The sequence below is a fragment of the Propithecus coquereli genome, unplaced genomic scaffold (assembly GCF_000956105.1).
Source record: "Propithecus coquereli isolate 6110/MARCELLA unplaced genomic scaffold, Pcoq_1.0 Scaffold440, whole genome shotgun sequence".
In the NCBI taxonomy this organism is placed as follows: domain Eukaryota; kingdom Metazoa; phylum Chordata; class Mammalia; order Primates; family Indriidae; genus Propithecus; species Propithecus coquereli.
Window position 1 is genome coordinate 552,061 of NW_012150175.1, and position 17,444 is coordinate 569,504.

At 45.5% G+C, this 17,444-nt stretch overlaps 1 protein-coding gene across 1 annotated transcript in view; it reads left to right on the forward strand.

Annotated features, from left to right (window-relative positions):
- Positions 1 to 17,326, forward strand: part of MMS19 (MMS19 nucleotide excision repair homolog (S. cerevisiae)) — a 32,775-nt gene extending 15,449 nt beyond the window's left edge. Inside the window, exons 4-31 of the mRNA XM_012654482.1 lie at positions 1,151 to 1,236; positions 1,598 to 1,672; positions 2,080 to 2,149; positions 2,531 to 2,659; positions 2,745 to 2,806; positions 6,784 to 6,870; positions 7,311 to 7,385; positions 7,777 to 7,854; positions 8,412 to 8,550; positions 8,806 to 8,960; positions 9,215 to 9,293; positions 9,586 to 9,711; positions 9,899 to 9,980; positions 10,327 to 10,427; positions 10,510 to 10,659; positions 11,950 to 12,105; positions 12,966 to 13,065; positions 13,825 to 13,927; positions 14,074 to 14,142; positions 14,370 to 14,496; positions 14,986 to 15,086; positions 15,248 to 15,304; positions 15,408 to 15,594; positions 15,906 to 15,988; positions 16,113 to 16,277; positions 16,357 to 16,416; positions 16,755 to 16,855; positions 16,933 to 17,326. Coding sequence (XP_012509936.1) covers positions 1,151 to 1,236; positions 1,598 to 1,672; positions 2,080 to 2,149; positions 2,531 to 2,659; positions 2,745 to 2,806; positions 6,784 to 6,870; positions 7,311 to 7,385; positions 7,777 to 7,854; positions 8,412 to 8,550; positions 8,806 to 8,960; positions 9,215 to 9,293; positions 9,586 to 9,711; positions 9,899 to 9,980; positions 10,327 to 10,427; positions 10,510 to 10,659; positions 11,950 to 12,105; positions 12,966 to 13,065; positions 13,825 to 13,927; positions 14,074 to 14,142; positions 14,370 to 14,496; positions 14,986 to 15,086; positions 15,248 to 15,304; positions 15,408 to 15,594; positions 15,906 to 15,988; positions 16,113 to 16,277; positions 16,357 to 16,416; positions 16,755 to 16,855; positions 16,933 to 16,960 — 2,831 coding nt within the window. The 3' untranslated portion in view covers positions 16,961 to 17,326. The remainder of the gene's footprint in view (positions 1 to 1,150; positions 1,237 to 1,597; positions 1,673 to 2,079; positions 2,150 to 2,530; positions 2,660 to 2,744; positions 2,807 to 6,783; positions 6,871 to 7,310; positions 7,386 to 7,776; positions 7,855 to 8,411; positions 8,551 to 8,805; positions 8,961 to 9,214; positions 9,294 to 9,585; positions 9,712 to 9,898; positions 9,981 to 10,326; positions 10,428 to 10,509; positions 10,660 to 11,949; positions 12,106 to 12,965; positions 13,066 to 13,824; positions 13,928 to 14,073; positions 14,143 to 14,369; positions 14,497 to 14,985; positions 15,087 to 15,247; positions 15,305 to 15,407; positions 15,595 to 15,905; positions 15,989 to 16,112; positions 16,278 to 16,356; positions 16,417 to 16,754; positions 16,856 to 16,932) is intronic.
- Positions 17,327 to 17,444: the final 118 nt, after the last annotated feature.

Genomic DNA, 17,444 nt, shown 5'->3' on the forward strand with positions numbered 1-17,444 from the left:
GGCAGAGATGATGAGAATTGAGACAGAAGGCACATGGATTTCAAATGTAGCCATAGACAGTTTTTTCAGTGTATCTTTCCCACTCTATAAAATGAACAGAGTAGTATTTCATAGATGGAGAGGAAAAGTAATGAAATACCAAAGTGCTTTGAAGTCCTGAGGAAAAAAAGCCAACAACTTATTTATCTTCTATAGCAGGGATAGGCAAACTACAGCCTGTTTTTTGTTTTTTTAATGAGACATGGTCTTGCTGTGTTGCCCAGGCTGGCCTTGAACTCCTAGGCTCCAAGCAGTCCTCCTGCCTCAGCCTCCCAAGTAGCTGGGACTACAGGCAAGTGCCACATGCCTGGCTTACAGTCTGTTTTATAAATTAAAAAGTTTTATTGGAACACAGCCACACCCATTTATTTATCTATTGCATATGCTGCTTTTATTTTCCAGTGGCAGAGCTGAGTAATTGGGAAGAGACCATGTTCTATAAGCCTATAATATTTACCGTCTGTCCCTTTAAGAAAAAGTTTACAGTGCTGAAAAAAAAAAAAAAAGAAAACAACAACAACAACAAAGTTTACGGGCCAGGCATGGTGGCTCGTGCCTGTAATCCTAGCAGTCTGGGAGGCCAAGGCAGGAGGATCACTTGAGAGAGGCCAGAAGTTCAAGACCAACCTGAGCAACATAGAGAGAGCCTATCTCTATCAAAAAAAGAAAAATCAGCCAGGCATGGTGGCATGCACCTACAGTCCCAGCTACTTGGGAGGCTGAGGCAGGAGGATCACTTGAGCACAGGAGTTTGAGGTTGTGGTGAGCTATGGTGACACCACTGCACTCTACCCTGGGCAACAGAGTGAGACCGTGTTTCAAAAACACAAAAAGTTTGCAGACCCCAGTTCTATAGAAAGGCAGTTCTGGGCTGAGAATGGGTTTTACTGTGGACCTACGTGAGAATGGTTAAGATATGTTCCTCTGTTTTGCTGACTGATCAAGTCAAGGCACCTTCAAATGGAAGAACATGGTACATATCTCTTTGTGAAGGAGAAAGTTTGTAGTAGAACCCAGACAGAAACAGCCCTTACAGACTTAGGGAAGAAAGCAAAGCTGGTGGGCCCTCCTTGCACCTGTGCAAACTAATGGCTGAATCTGGTTTGTGCAGTGGTACACCTGATCCTGTTTTATGAGAACCGGCTGAAGGACCATCATCTTGTGATCCCATCTGTCCTGCAGGGTTTGAGGGCCCTTGTAAGTTTTCCTTCATTTCCTTACATAACTATGTTTGTGGGAGACCTTGCCTAGTTCCCTCCTTGTCCTTTGACGCTAAGGCTTCAACTGCTGAGGAGCAGATGCCCAAATTAGTGTCAGCCAGCTCTACTTATCTTTTTACTCCGGAGAGTAAAAGTATCCTAGGGACTGGAATTCATCGCTAAACTGGAGGGAGCTGCAGAGAACTCATCAGCTTGAGAAAGTTTCTCACTGTTAGCACTTCTTCCTGAACTAGAATGTTGTGATTCCCACTGTAGCTAATTAGGTCTGTTGCAGGGTTGTGTCTTGGAGGCCGTGCTGTAATTCCCTCTGTGCTCACACACCTTCTCTTCTCCCCCAGAGCCTATGCGTGGCCCTGCCTCCAGGACTGGCTGTTTCTGTGCTTAAAGCCATCTTCCAGGAGGTACATGTACAGGTGAGTGATAACAGTCATGTTGGTATTCTCCTGTCTCCCACTTCTTGAGATCACTAGGATCAGATGACAAAAATTACTGTCTTCTAAGTCTGAACTCTTCAGGTCTTGTGACCATGCTTATATGTTACTCCTTGCTACTGGATGTGGAGAGGGGTGCATGCCATCATGTCTGACCTTAAATCGTCTTAAATCTACAGAAAGTAAGGCATCCATCAAGCAGGTTTGGGTCATTGGCACCACTGCTGTACTGCTGAGTCAATAGCCATATTATTTCTCTACAGTTCTTCTCAGGTTGATCTTATGCTGATATAAAGAGCACTGTCCACTTAGAGATTGCAGCAAGAAGTAGTGTCAGCTGAGGTATTCTTTGAGTACTTTCTTCACCTCCTTTCTCCCTTACTCCCAAGTCCCTGCCACAGGTGGACCGGCACACAGTCTACAGTATCATCACCAATTTTATGCAAACCCGGGAAGAAGGTAAGAGACAGGGCTCCCTGGGAATCTGAAAAGTGAGCACATCCTACTTTTCCCTCCCATTAGTAGGACTCATTTTAGCCTGGAGGCCGTATAGATGAGCCAGTACCCAGAGAGGAATGATTAAAGTGAACCTAGGGGTCCACTTTCTCCCCAGTGAAGTAAAGGAAAGATAGAGCCAGTGCTTTAAATTCTTACCTCGACAACAGCATGTATATAGTTGTACATCTCTTCACTGAGTACTTCTCTTGGAATAGGAGAACAAAAACATCTGCCCTGAGAGGAAAGGGGAGGCAGTGATAGCAAAGGGGAGAAGGCAGGCCAGGAGAAAGCCTAAGTTCTACATCCTGTAGGACAGTAGTAACCTTATTCTCTCCTTCCCAGAGCTAAAGGGCCTAGGAGCTGACTTCACCTTTGGCTTCATCCAGGTGATGGATGGGGAAAAGGATCCCCGTAATCTTCTGGTGGCCTTCCGCATCGTCCACGACCTCATCTCCAGGGACTATAGCCTGGGTATGTCTTCATAGCTGTGACTTTCCTGGTTAGGGCTTGTCAGGTGAATGAAGCTAATAAGTCAACCTCATCTCTGTTGCCACAGGTCCCTTTGTGGAGGAGTTGTTTGAAGTGACATCCTGTTATTTCCCTATCGATTTTACTCCCGTAAGTAGTACCTTCATTCATTCATTCAAAATTTTTATTTATTTTTTAAATTTTCTTTTTACCATGCTTGTTTGTCTGTCATATTCATTCAAATATTCATTATCTGCTGTGTGCCAGTCCCCATTGTAGGCACTGAGGGTCCAGGTCAATAAAATAAATAATCCCTGCCCACGTGAATTTACATTTTAGTAAACTGGGAAGTGCAGAAGCATTTGACATTGGAGAAAGGATTCAAATGAGTAGGTATTTGGGGAGTTCCTTAAGCTCGTTAACAATGTACTCAGTGCTGAGGGGCTACAGGATTGTAAAACTTTGTCCCTGCCCTTGAAGGTTGAAACATTTAAGTAACAGAATGAGATGAAGTACCAAAGTGAGTGGTGCTATAGTTGTGCAGAGAAGACAGTTCAGTGTGAGCTAGAGTAGGCAGGAACTGACTTCACAGATAAGATAGGATTTCACTTGGTTTGTGAGGGATGCGTAGGATATGACTCTCGAGTTAGAGAGGGCATCTTAGGCAATAGAAAAAAAATGACTAAACAAAGGCACAATTGAGCACACTATGTACAGAAGGTGTTTGCTCTGGCCCTCGTGGGCCTTCCTCTCACTCTGCATTTGGTTTCCCTTCTCCTTCCAAATACTCAGGGTCTCATCACCATGGGGGTGTGTGTGGGTATGTGTACTGCAAGCATTAATGGTTTGGAAGAACGGAAAGGAGTTCTATTACAGCATGCCAAACATTTGAGTATTAACTCTCACTGCCTTTAAAATGACACAGCCATCTGTGCTGTAGGGAATTTTTTACCAGATTATTTCCATTGACATATTGCTTGGGACCACCTCTATCCTGAAATGAATCTCTTCATCTCTTTTATAACCAATATTCCTATTTCTAACTCAGAAGAATTATGCCTTTGAGATCTTAAAATATCCTGGTTCAGCTACCATGTTCTTCTGTTTTTACTTTGCTTTGTGTTTTGTTTCGTTTTTGAAAAGATAATACATTCACATGATTCAGAGTCCAAAAGGGTGAAAACTCTCCCTACCACCTTTCTTTCCCCATAGTCAACAAAATGTATCAGTTATGTTTATATCTTCATGGAGCTTTTTCATCCATATATAAGCAAATGCTGCCCCCCCCCAAAAAAGTAGCATCCACACACAAACACACACACACACACTCTCTTTCTCTCTCTCTTTCTCTCTCTCTCTCTTCCTATACTTTGCTTTTTTCACTTAACAGTCTGTCTTAGAGAATGTTCCATATCAGTATATAAATTGGCTTTTTCATTCTTTATGGCTGCATAATATTCCTTTGTACAGAGAAATACCTAATTAATTTCACTAGTCTTCTATACGATAAAAGTCCTTGCTAATCTTTTATCGTTACAAGCAATGCTGCGGCTTATGGGTATGATAGGATAAATACCTAAAAGTGGAATTTCTGGGTTAAAAATATATGCATCTATAATTTGAGGGAGAGGAAGAGTATTTCATCCGTTTTCTTGAAAGGCGATACAGTTAGCATGATTCAACATTTAAAGGGTAGAGAAATAAGCCTCTTTCATACCCCTTTACTGCCACCATCCATTTTTCCCTTAGAAAGAATCACTGTTCCCAGCTGTTTGTATATTTTCTCAGAGACATTGTAGGCAAAACAAACTTACAGATAATATTAGGAGAGTTTCTCTTAAACAGATTTTTGTATGTTGTTCTGCACTGCAGTGTATCAGAAGCAGAAAGCTCTTGTCAAGATATTAATTAAAACAGGCCGGGCGTGGTGGCTCACGCCTATAATCCTAGCACTCTGGGAGGCCAAGGCGAGAGGATCATTTGAGCTCAGGAGTTTGAGACCAGCCTGAGCAAGAGCGACACCCCGTCTCTACTAAAAATAGAAAGAAATTGGCTGGACAACTAAAAATATATAGAAAAAATTAGCCGGGCATGGTGGCGCATGCCTGTAGTCCCAGCTACTCGGGAGGCTGAGGCAGGAGGATTGCTTGAGCCCAGGAGTTTGAGGTTGCTGTGAGCTAGGCTGGCACTCTAGGTCGGGCGAGAGAGAGAGACTCTGTCTCAAAAAAAAAAAAAAAAAAAAGAAAAAAATATTCTTTATTGTCTTACAAATCAGTTTTGACCATATGCCATCATAGTGGATCTCAGGGGTATCAGGTTCAATTCCTTTAACTTTCACTATGCCTAGGTGCTCACTCTATAGAAGGGGTTGGCAAACTTTTGCTATAAAGGGCCAGACAATACCTATTTTAGGCTTTGTGGGTCATGTGGTTGCTGATGCAACTCCTCAGCTCTGCTTTTACAGCACAAAACCAGCCATAGACACAAGAATAGGTTCAGTGGCTATATTCCAATAAAATTTTATTTATGAACACTAACATTTGAATATCATATAATTTTCACATGTCACAAAATATTCTTCTTTTGATTTTTTTCAAACATTAAAAATGTTAAAACTATTCTTAACTGTGGGCTATCCAATCTCAACTGGTTACTTCCTACTCCTAATACAGAGTAGATATTGGATCTTCCTTTACCATCACTCTAGGACTCCCTTATCTTTTCTATTGGATCAGATCTCCTATTTCCTGAGTTCACATATTCTTCATGTTGTGGTTTACTCTCCAGTTTGGTGGTGTATCTCCTTTTATATCTTCCTGAGAGAATATATCATGTAAAAATTTTTTAGATTTGTATGTCTAAAGTATCTCCTAATATTATCTATAAGTTTGTTTTGCCTAGAATGTCTCTGGGAAAAATATATAAACAACTAGGAACGGTGATTCTTTCTTCCCTTTTTTTTTTTTTTTTTTTCAAAGAGACGTGGTCTTACTCTGTCCCGGGCTAGAGTATAGTGGTACCATCATAGCTCACTGCAGCCTCAAACTCCTGGCCTTGAGCGATTGTCCGGCCTTAGCCTCCTCAGTAGCTGGGACTACTGGTGTGCGCCACCGCACCTAGCTAATTTTTTAATTTTTTGTAGAGACCGGGTCTCACACTGTTGCTTAGGCTGGTCTTGAACTCCTGGCCTCAAGTAATCCTCTTGCCTCTGCCTCCCAAAGTGCTGGGATTACAGGTGTGAGCCACCATACCCGGCCTCCAAAGCCTTTTGAATGCATGGGTGGTCATTCATCTTTGCCTAAGCCTACCTAGGATTTTGTTATTTTCAGTCTGTTAAGTCATTTTCTTATCCATCTGCTTTTCAACTTCTAAAATTTTGTTGTTCATGCCTCTTATCCTGTTCTCTTCAATCTTTAGCTTTATGTCTTTTAAAAAAAAAGAAAATCCCTTTATTATTATATTTTTGGTGGCATTTCCAAAGAGGAAAAGGAAAATCTGATTCATGTTTTCAATTTTTCCTCTTGACACAGAAATCATCAATGTTTTTTGTGTTGTCAGAATTATAGCTTTCTATAAGGGTGAAAAAATAGAAATGTCCATCAAAGAGGAATTATTTAAATAAACTGTGGTTCAACCACAAAATTAAATAGTATCAGCCACTGAAACTAATGTTATGAAGGAATAATGTAATACCATGAAAAAATGTTTTTAATGTAAAAGTGGAAAAAGGTTACAAACTATATGAACAAAATAATCATTTTTAAGTATACATATATATTATAGGGAAACAGTGTATACTACACTAGTAATACTATACTGTGCTGTTACTATACATAGTAATAAAATATAAACAGAGAAGAAAGCAATACTCCAGAAAGTCAAGGATACTTATTTCTGAGTGGTGAAATGATAGATAGAAAATGCGTGATCAGATAAAAAATAAATGCATTTATTTCCCAAAGAACACATAAGATCAAGCATGTCTTCTTGCTGGGGCCTCATTATATTCTTATTCTGCCAGATTGGGTATAAATATCACCCTGTTCTTAAGGGTTGCCAGGTGTAAGCCTGTGTTCAAGGGTGGTCTGAAGAGTTATGCAAACACATGGCCCTTCTCCCTTTTCCAGCCACCTAATGATCCCTATGGTATCCAGAGAGAAGATCTCATCCTGAGTCTTCGAGCTGTGCTGGCATCTACGTCACGATTTGCTGAGGTGCGTCTAGCCAAAGTCAGGGTATACAGCCTCTGCCCATAGAAGGCTCTGAAGAGAGAACAGTAAAAACATGGGGAAAAAGAAAGATCCAGTGTACAATTTAGGGTATGACATCATGCAAGTGTCTTGTGTGGCAAGTATCTTCAAAACTTTGATGTAGAATACTTTACCATCTCTTCCTTTAAAAGAGTAATCCAATCCCTATATGGTACTGTCTTTTTATATCCTATAAGTTTGCCAACTTACCTATTTTCCAGGTAATTAGTGCTTTAGCCACAACTTTGCAGGAAGGTTAGCTAACAGTTACAACTCCTGACTTGAGTATAGCTCCTTGATGTAGCACCTGCCCCTGGGGACTGGTGGCAGTAAGGACATGGTTGCCCTTGATGTGGCAGAGACATTACCCATCTCAGGCTTAAGATCTTCCCTCTCCCCCACAGTTCCTGCTGCCCCTGCTGATTGAGAAAGTGGATTCCGAGATTCTGAGTGCCAAGCTGGATTCTCTGCAGACTCTGGTGAGTGATTTTTCTCCTTGCAGGATCCAACTGCCTTTAGACAAGTTAGGAGTAATAAAGGATATAGATTATTGGACACCCAGGGGAGAGTTCATGGGCCTCAAAGGAGGGATACCGAGCATTTGGGCCCATGTGTTGACCTAAAGCTGCTCGCTACATACTGTCCTGTAGTAACTGAGTGGTAACTGAGGAAAGGGCTCCCTCTTTATGCTTCTTTTTTATTTGTCAGGGTTAGCTCCTAGTTCTCTGTGCCCTGGGTAGGACTGTTATGAAATCCTGCTAGGTTTCCTGCTGAGAGCCAGGCTCCTGCAGGTGCCATTGTGCTGTGGTGCCTGTGTATCCTAGGATGTCTGAGCGTGTAGATAGCTGATACCTGCAGTTTCCTTGGCAGAATGCTTGCTGTGCTGGGTATGGACAGAAGGAACTGAAGGACTTCCTCCCCAGTCTTTGGTCTTCTATCCGCAGGGAGGTGAGTGTTACTTAGATAAACTCACTAATGTTAACTGCCAGTTGTCAGGCATCAGGGGAAATAATGCACCCTGTCCTTTTCCCTCTGTTGTCCCCAGGACCAAAGGTTATTCAGTAGCAAACAAGGGGACATAATTCTAGTTGAGTGACAAGAGAGAGAGTTCCTGTGTGAGGGTCAGCTGCTTGGTGAGAGCCCTTGACCATCTTGCACATCGCCCACTTCCTGTGCTTTCCATGGCAAGGAGTGTTGGTCATGGTGCCTCTGGCACCATGCTAAAAAAGAAGGGGAGAAAGAGAGTTAGGATAGGGGATCCCAACAGCCACTGCTCACGGTTGGCATTCTGTTTCTGAAAAAGTATATATCTCAATCCTGAGTGAGACTAAGGACTTGGTGAGAATATAGCAGTTGAGAAGACATTCAGGTTGGGGTGTTAATCTCCATTGCTGTGCCCTAGAAGGTCTCAATCCTACCCCTCCCCCAAGGAAATAGGCAGTGGGTGGGTGGGGTCTCATCTGGTGCAGGCTCACGTCAGTAGCCATGGGATCCCTCCCCGACAGGTGTTCCAGACTGCAAGCGAGCGGGTGGAGGCAGAGGGCCTGGCGGCCCTCCACTCCCTGACTGCGTGTTTGTCTCGCTCTGTGCTGAGGGCTGATGCCGAGGACCTCCTTGACTCCTTCCTTAGCAACATCCTACAGGGTAACGGGGCCATGGCAGCCAGGAAGGGGAGTAAGCACGATTGAGATAACCTTCCTTAAGGGCCACTGACCTTTCATGTGTAGCCCCCACATGTTCAGTGGTTCAGGGGCTACAGCCCTACTTTGAATTGAAGACAATTTGAGTGGTAACTGCTAGCAGACTGTCCCAGGTCTCAGTCTCCAACCTGTCTGGATGGTAGGGGAATCAGGCAACATTTGGCCTACTTCCCAGGTCTGTGATGTGCTGCCTCTCTAGACTGCAGGCACCATCTGTGTGAACCGGACATGAAACTGGTGTGGCCTAGTGCCAAACTGTTGCAGGCAGCTGCAGGTGCATCTGCCCGGGCCTGTGACCACATCACTAGCAACGTGTTGCCTTTACTGCTGGAACAGTTCCACAAGCACAGTCAGGTAAGGGAGTGGAATCTTTGGGGAAAATGATGGGACTTGGGTTCCAGGATGCTTTTCTCAGAGAGAGCGAGCTGGGCTTTAACTTGGGCACAGACAGGAGATGGTGGGTTTTGCTCCCATTAGCTGCTGCTGGTTCTCTTGTTCACTCTTTCCCTGACTCTTACATAAAAGGATAATTCTCCCAACTTCCAAAATAGCAGGATTGAAATCCTTTAAAATACTCTTTGACTCCAGTACTCCTTGAAACATTACAGAGCAACCAGCGGCGGACAATCCTTGAAATGATCCTGGGTTTCTTGAAGCTGCAGCAGAAATGGGGCTATGACGACAAGGGTGAGGTTACCTTCCAGTTGTGGTATTCTGGGAGCTGTTGAGCACTGTCGCCTACGAAGGATAGCAGGGCAAAGTGCTATGTAGTAGCTAGGTCAGTGGTCCTATTGTTCTGAGTTTGTAGCACAAGAGAACGCTTAATGGATGAAATGTTTATTTTTTCCCCAACATGCTTCCTTGGATACCCCATGGATTAAGCTCTTTAAATCTGGCCCACGTTGTCCTTGCATCATAGCTGAGTCAGGGATATTGAATGTTAGGGCTTCCTTTTAACCTGGTTTCTGTCTCTCCCTAGATCAAAGGCCTCTGAGTGGCTTCAAGGACCAGCTGTGCTCACTGGTATTCATGGCCCTAACGGACCCCAGCACCCAACTTCAGCTTGTTGGCATCCGTACACTCACAGTCTTAGGTGCTCAGTCAGGTACATTCTTAAGGGAAAAAGAGAAGATGAGGGTATTGGTCCCTTCCTTGCAATTTTCTGTCTTAAGAGCAGTAATTCCCTGTTCTCACTGCAACTCTGATGATTGGGCTTTCTAATAGGATTTTTGGAAGGGTTGTGTTGGTTGCAGGGAAAGAAAGATAAGGTTCATGTTCCCTTCTAACTACAGATCTCCTGTCTTCTGGGGACTTGGAGCTGGCTGTAGGTCACCTATACAGACTGAGCTTCCTGGAGGAGGATTCCCAGAATTGGTGAGAATCTAAAGCAGTGAAAGAGAGCACAAGCTGTTCCCTGCCTCTGTATTAGTAGCAACAGATGAAGCAAGGACCAGCGCTCTGTGCTTCTGACCACTGGTTCTCCTTAGGGAGGTGGCTCTGTGTTAGGCTCTGGCTGCTAACCAGTTGGAGCTATGTGGAACTGCCTCTTTTTGGGGGGCTTTAAGAAGACCTGTACAACTCAGTGGTGTAGGTACTTGAGTCCTGCTCTTTAGCAAGGAGGCCTCAGGAGCCTACACTCCTGCATCTGCCTAAGGTCAGGCCTAGACAGGAGAATGATGGGCCAGGGTTCAGCCAGAGCTTATCTGTTCTGTGCCCCCAGCAGGGTTGCTGCACTGGAAGCATCGGGAACCCTGGCCACTCTCTACCCTATGGCCTTCAGCAGCCACCTACTACCCAGGCTTGCTGAGGAGCTGCGCACAGGTATGCATCTTTAATCTTCTGTGGCTTACCCTTCCCAGCAAGGCTTTGAAGCCTTCATGCTTGTCTCCTGGATTGCTTTCAGGGGAATCAGATTTGACTAGAGGGGATGGGCCCACCAAATGCTCCCGGCATCTGCGCTGTCTGCAAGCCTTGTCAGCTGTGTCAACACATCCCAGCATTGTTAAGGAGACGCTGCCTCTGCTGCTGCAGCATCTCTGGCAAGTGAACAAAGGTAACTACCAGGAATAATACCCAAGGAGCTGGGCTGAATGGGGAGCTATAGTCGAGTTTGGAGTTGACACTCCTAAAGCAATGGTTCTAACTGTAGCTGTACGTAAGAGTGACGTGGCAAACCTTTATTAAAAGTACTGGCCTGGCGCGGTGGCTCACGCCTGTAATCCTAGCACTCTGGGAGGCCGAGGCGGGCGGATTGTTTGAGCTCAGGAGTTCGAGACCAGCCTGAGCAAGAGCGAGACCCTGTCTCTACTAAAAATAGAAAGTAATTAATCGGACAACTGAAGATATATAAAAAAAATTAGCCGGGCATGGTGGCGCATGCCTGTAGTCCCAGCTACTCGGGAGGCTGAGGCAGAAGGATTGCTTGAGCCCAGGAGTTTGAGGTTGCTGTGAGCTAGGCTGACACCACAGCACTCTAGCCCGCCCGGGCAACACAGTGAGACTCTGTCTCAAAAAAAAAAAAAAAAAAAAAAAGTACTGATGCTTGGGTCCAACTGAATCAGTCTCTGAGGAGGGATGGGACTTGGGCAACAGTAATTGTTAGAGTGCTCAGGTGATTTTCATGTGGGGTCAGAATTGAGAAGCACCACTCTAAAGCCATGGTGCTCAAAATATGATCTGTCAAAAAGCAGCGTGGGCACCAACTGGGAGCTTGTTAGACGTACAGAATCTCAGTCCCTCACTGGTCACAACTGGCATTTTAACAGGATCCCCAGGTACCTTTGAGTTTGAGAAACACTGCCCCAAGGCAAAAGTGACAGTAGCTACTGCTACTGGGAACGTAGGAATGGTCGCCATGGGTCCTCACCAACCTGAGCTCCATGCTTAGGACTGCCCAGCCCTTGAGGGTAGATCCGGGTCGACAGTGGTCGCTCCAGCAGCTGTCACATAGTAGCAAGAACGCTAGGTTTGGGATGTGACTTGGGCTTGATTCCTAACTTTGCACTTACTGTGACCCTGGAAAAACCCTTGATCATTTCATTGCACCTCCAGTGTCCTCCTCTATAAAGTGAGGGAAATGATACTTCTAGGGTTGTTATGAAAATAAAGGAGAGAATGTATCTGAATACTTATGTTGCAGAGCCTGGCAGAGCAGATCTCAGTTATGCAGTCTGAACAGATCAAAAAGAGCTGCTAAGAGAATAAAATGATTCAGCTCTTTAATAAGACATTCTTGGCCTCTTCAGTCATTCATCTTTGACTGTTCTTCCTATCTGCTGTATTGGAAATACCTGGAAGTGGTTTTAAGCAAACCTTACAGAGAACATTTATTTTTCACCAACAGGGAATATGGTTGCACAGTCCAGTGAAGTCATTGCTGTCTGTCAAAGCCTCCAACAGGTGGCGGAGAAATGCCAGCGGGACCCTGAGAGCTGCTGGTATTTCCACCAGACAGCCATACCATGCCTGCTTGCCTTGGCTGTGCAGGCTTCCATGCCAGGTAACTTTCCACCTTTCCTCCTTCCTGGCCTCTGGGAACTCTGCCTTCCGCTAGTGTTGCACAGCACTGCCACCCTCTGGGTCTTGGTGGTACTGCACCTCAGACCATCTGAGGCTTACTTTGAATCCTTTGTCCCCTGAGTGAGATTTCACTTCATAGCAGAGTGCCAGCCTGACCAATGGCAGGAACCAAACTAGTTAACACTGTTAACTAGTGTTAAAAGTGTTTGAGAAGATGCACACCTTTTTTCCCTTTGATTGCTATGTCATTAGTTTAGTTGGTATTGGACCCTGGAGTCAAGCAGATATGGTTGGGTTTCATCCTCAACTCTATCACTTGGTAACTTAGGTGAAGATATCCAGCCTTTCTAAGCCTGAGTTTCCTCACTTGTAAGATGGGGATAAATAGTAATATCTCCATCACAGGATAATTGGTAATGATTAAATAAAGAATGTGAAATGCCTGCCACACAGCAAGTGCTCAGTATGTGATAGTTGCTATAAATAATAAGGGCCCATGAAGACGAATCCATGTTTATTTTTAAATTTTTTTAAAGACCAGTGTTACTATTTCTTAGTTAAGAACATCCATATTAGCTATCCTTATTTCCCAGTTTCCTAGTCTAAGGACTGTGCACAAGGTTCTCAAAAGCTCTCTGGAGCCCCAGGTTAGACCACTCCTGTTTTTCTAGTGCCTGGCTATTTCTCAGGACTGCAGCGCTACCAGAGGGTACATTAAAAACTGCTGCTGTTGTGGGTACAGTCAGCTCCAGAATCACGACTACGGGACCTAATCATTTGGATCTTTGAACCATAGTCATGGCCTTGTGATTGTGTGTGTGGTTTGCTTTGGTTTGGCAGAGAAGGAGCCCTCAGTTCTGAGAAAAGTGCTGTTGGAGGATGAGGTCTTAGCTGCCATGGTGTCTGTCATTGGTACTGCCACCACCCACCTAAGCCCTGAGTGAGTATAATCATGGATGTGGCTTAAACCCAGGGAGAAGGATAGGATTCTTTGGAAGATGCAACAGATAGCTGCCTTGTCAGCTGTCCTTTCACCCACATTTAAATGGGGAGGCAGTTAATTGTTTTTATGAGATTTTCTGACAAAGCAAAAGGAAGGGGCTCTTAATACCATGGACTGTGAGGATGGGTGGGCCATGGGCCAATGGTTCTTAGCTACCGATGTGCATAAGAATTACCTGTGAAGCATTTTAAAAACATACATTCACCCAACCTGAACAAGAGCAAGACCTTGTCTCTACTAAAAATACAAAAAATTAGCCATGTATGGTAGCTCGCACCTGTAGTCTCAGCTACTCAAGAGGCTGAGGTAGGAGGATCGCTTGAGCCCAGGAGTTTGAGGTTGCAGTGAGCTACAATGGTACCATTGTACTTTAGCCACGGTGACAGAATAAGACTCTGTCTCAAAAAAATACACACACACACACACACACACACAGTTCTCTCACTAGATTGTAAGCTCCAAGAGAATAGGGATTTGATTTGTCTGGCTCACTGCTGTACCAGCAGGGCCTAGAATGGGAATGGTTTCCTAACACGTAATATGTGCCAAATTAATACTTATTAAATGTATAAGTGATCAGGGCCTATCCCATTGACTTGACCCTAATGTGAACCCCTGATTGAAAAGCACTGCTGTGGCAGGGAGGACTGCTCTAGAAACCTAGCTCCTTGATAATACCTAGTACTCTGCCCCCAGGTTAGCTGCCCAGAGTGTCACCCGCATTGTGCCCCTCTTCTTGGATGGCAACGTCTCCTTTCTGCCTGAAAACAGCTTCCCAAGCAGATTCCAGCCATTCCAGGTGACTGTTTGATGGATCAGACAGGGGAGAATCTTGGAACTTATGTCTTTCAAGCTTATTTTTTTAGGGCTAATATGGATGAGTAGAGGGGCAGACAAGCCTGTTATTGGCTGGGCAGGCTTGATAGGGTTCCTCTTCCTTTATAGGACGGCCCCTCAGGGCAGAGGCGGCTGGTTGCACTGCTTATGGCCTTTGTCTGCTCCCTCCCTCGAAACGTAAGTAAGCACACCATTTGGGGAGTGCCTTTGTTTAACCCTGACAGGGGAAGGTGGATCCCAGGTGACCTCTGGGCTGAAATTTGCCACAAACTCAGCTGATCTTTTACTTCCCCCACCGTAGAAGTTAGTTCTCATCCATCCTGGTCCCTGCTGCCCCTTGGTACCGCGTATCTCTTGGAGTTCAAGTGTTCTCTGGGTCCATTTCATAGCCAGTTACTCTGTAGGTGGAAATCCCTCAGCTGAATCAACTCATGCGGGAACTGATGGAGCTGAGCTGCTGCCACAGCTGCCCCTTCTCCTCCACCGCTGCCGCCAAGTGCTTTGCGGGACTCCTCAACAAGCACCCTGCAGGTACTCGGAGGAGACAGGGTCACAGTCTCCTGGGATCAACTACAGATGAAATCTTCAAGCTCAGTCCTCATTCTCTTTTTTTTTAAAAAAAAAAAAAAAAAGAGCTTGTAATAACATAATCGGGCTTTAGCTGACCAAACACTGTCCTGGAACACCCCTTGCTCAAGACCACAGTTGAGCAAAGCATCACCATACCTAAGAAGAGAAGGGACTGTGAGGAGAATGCTCTATCTGGTTCCACCATCCTACTCCCTACTGTGGGGCTAAGATGGATAATTTTTTATTGGAAGTAGACAACCCTCTCTTTTCATAGGGCAGCACCCCTGCATTTTGAGAACACCAGGCATCTCATGCTGGTGTCCTATGTTGACAAAATGATATTGTCCCTTCCTATCAGCCCTCAGGGAGCTCTGCACTTAAATTGTTTACCTCCTCTGTTAAAGAAAAAACGTGTAGCCTTTGCATCAGCATTTCCTCCTTCCTTTTCAGGACAGCAGCTTGATGAATTCCTACAGCTGGCTGTGGACAAAGTGGAGGCTGGCCTGGGCTCTGGGCCCTGTCGTAGTCCGGCCTTCACATTGCTTCTCTGGGTGAGGAGTCAGAATGGATTCTTGTTAGACTTATGTCTGGTTAAATGAAGTGTCCGTATTTGACCCTGAGCCAGAAGCATCTGCGTCTCAGGGCTCTGGGGTTTGAGTGTCATGCCCTGACTGCTCGCTCGCTCTCTCGCGCTCTCTCTCTCCAATTACAGGTAACAAAGGCCTTAGTGCTTAGATACCATCCTCTCAGCTCCTGCCTTACAGCCCGGGTAAGTCCTTTTTGGAGACAGAAGAACCTAGGACCTAAACAGGACTTCCCTCTTGATTCTCTTTCTCCCCCAATGCCCCTCAAAGGCCCTCTTTTTTCTCTAGCTCATGGGCCTCCTGAGTGATCCAGAACTAGGCCCAGCAGCAGCTGATGGCTTCTCACTGCTCATGTCTGACTGCACTGATGTGTTGACTCGTGCCAGCCATGCTGAAGTACGGATCATGTTCCGCCAGCGGTTCTTCACAGATAATGTGCCTGCTTTGGTGCAGGGCTTCCATGCAGCTCCCCAAGGTGAGGAGAGTCTGAAAGGCTGCAAATATATAGACCTCTCCTTTGCTTAGCCACATTGCCTAGAATAATTTAGGACCTGTGTGCTTTTTTAGAGCTAAAGTGTGGTCTGTCCTAGAAAGCTAAACTTGTAGATTATCCCACTTTTTCCTTTTTCCTTTGATGGGCATATCTTGCTTATTCTGAGCTTGAGGAGCTCTTTTTTCCCCACTTTTTTGTAGGCTGATATCTCAGCCTCATCAGAGATTGGAGTTGAATTCTCAAGCTGTATGTCTAAGCCCAGTTTCTCCCCTAAGCTTTTCCATTTTTTACAGATGTGAAGCCAAACTACCTGAAGGGTCTGTCTCATGTACTTAACAGGCTGCCCAAGCCTGTGCTCTTGCCAGAGCTGCCCACAGTAAGTCCTGTAGTCAGAGCCCCACAAGGGAGAAAGCTATTCTTCCCCAGCTGGGGCTAGAAAGGGGAGGAGAGCCAGGATCATCACAGTGTGGTCATCCCCTACCTTTCCCGTTGCCTCTTAGCTCCTTTCCTTGCTGCTGGAGGCCCTGTCCTGCCCTGACTGTATTGTACAGCTCTCCACCCTCAGCTGCCTCCAGCCTCTTCTACTGGAAGCACCCCAAGTCATGAGTCTTCACGTTGACACCCTCGTCACCAAGTTCCTGAACCTCAGCTCTAGCCCTTCCATGGTGTGTTGAGCCCCAGCAACTCATTTGCACCAACATCTCTCCTCGGGTGTCCCCTCACCTCCTTACGGTTATGTTCCAGGCTGTCCGGATTGCTGCGCTGCAGTGTATGCACGCCCTCACTCGCCTGCCCACCCCTGTGGTAAGTCCTCAGTAGCTCTCCCTGGTCTGGGAACTTCTTAGACAAGCTAGGTAAGTACCTTTCTGCCTTAGTCAAGTGGGGTTGACCACCCTGCTATGGGATCCATATGAACTACAAGGTACAGATAGGCAAGGATTTTTTCCTTAGACCCAGAATGGACCCAGTAAATCCTGACCACCCTGTAATAGAGTGGCCACCTGCCACTTAGCATTCCCTGGAATCACTAAAAAATAGGACACATTTTGCTTTCTTCAGAATATTAGTTGTATAGGCAGAGAAGTGGCACTTTTGGTTGCCTTGGATGAGCAAGGCCAAGATTATCTCTTCTGACTCCGCAGCTGCTGCCGTACAAACCACAGGTGATCCGGGCCTTAGCCAAACCCCTGGATGACAAGAAGAGACTGGTACGCAAGGAAGCAGTGTCAGCCAGAGGAGAGTGGTGAGTTTTTACGTTGTGGGGAGAAATGGGGCTGAGATAAGCCACACCACTGATGTTGCCAACATTTTTTGCTACAGGTTTCTGCTGGGGAGCCCTGGTAGCTGAGCCCTTGGTCCTGGCCTCGACTATTCTAACAGACAATCTTACCTGGCATTACTAACCATCGAGCCATCTTGCCCAAGGCAGGGAAACCACTGGTCTCTGACTGCCTTTCCCACCGCACGAATGCTGGGCCTCTGTCGCATGGCTGTGCAAGAAACATGGGAGTCCTGATTTCTAATGGATTGTGAAGTAACTGAGTGTGAGACTACTTATGTTTGAAGAAAGATCTAGGGTCATGGGGCTCTTCCATTTATATGCCGGAGAGAAGGAGATATGCTGCTGAGGGGTGAATGCAGACGAGTGTGGCCCTGAGGACCAGGGGTGGTAGGGGTTTGTGTGCCTGCTGAAGAATAAAGATTTCTTTCGGTATGGGGCTGTCAGATATTTCCCCCACCCACATATGCCTCTGTAGCACATAACCAGAGGTATCACTGGCCTAAGCTAGAAGAACAGTAATGGTAGGGAATAGCCAAGAATTCTTCTGGGC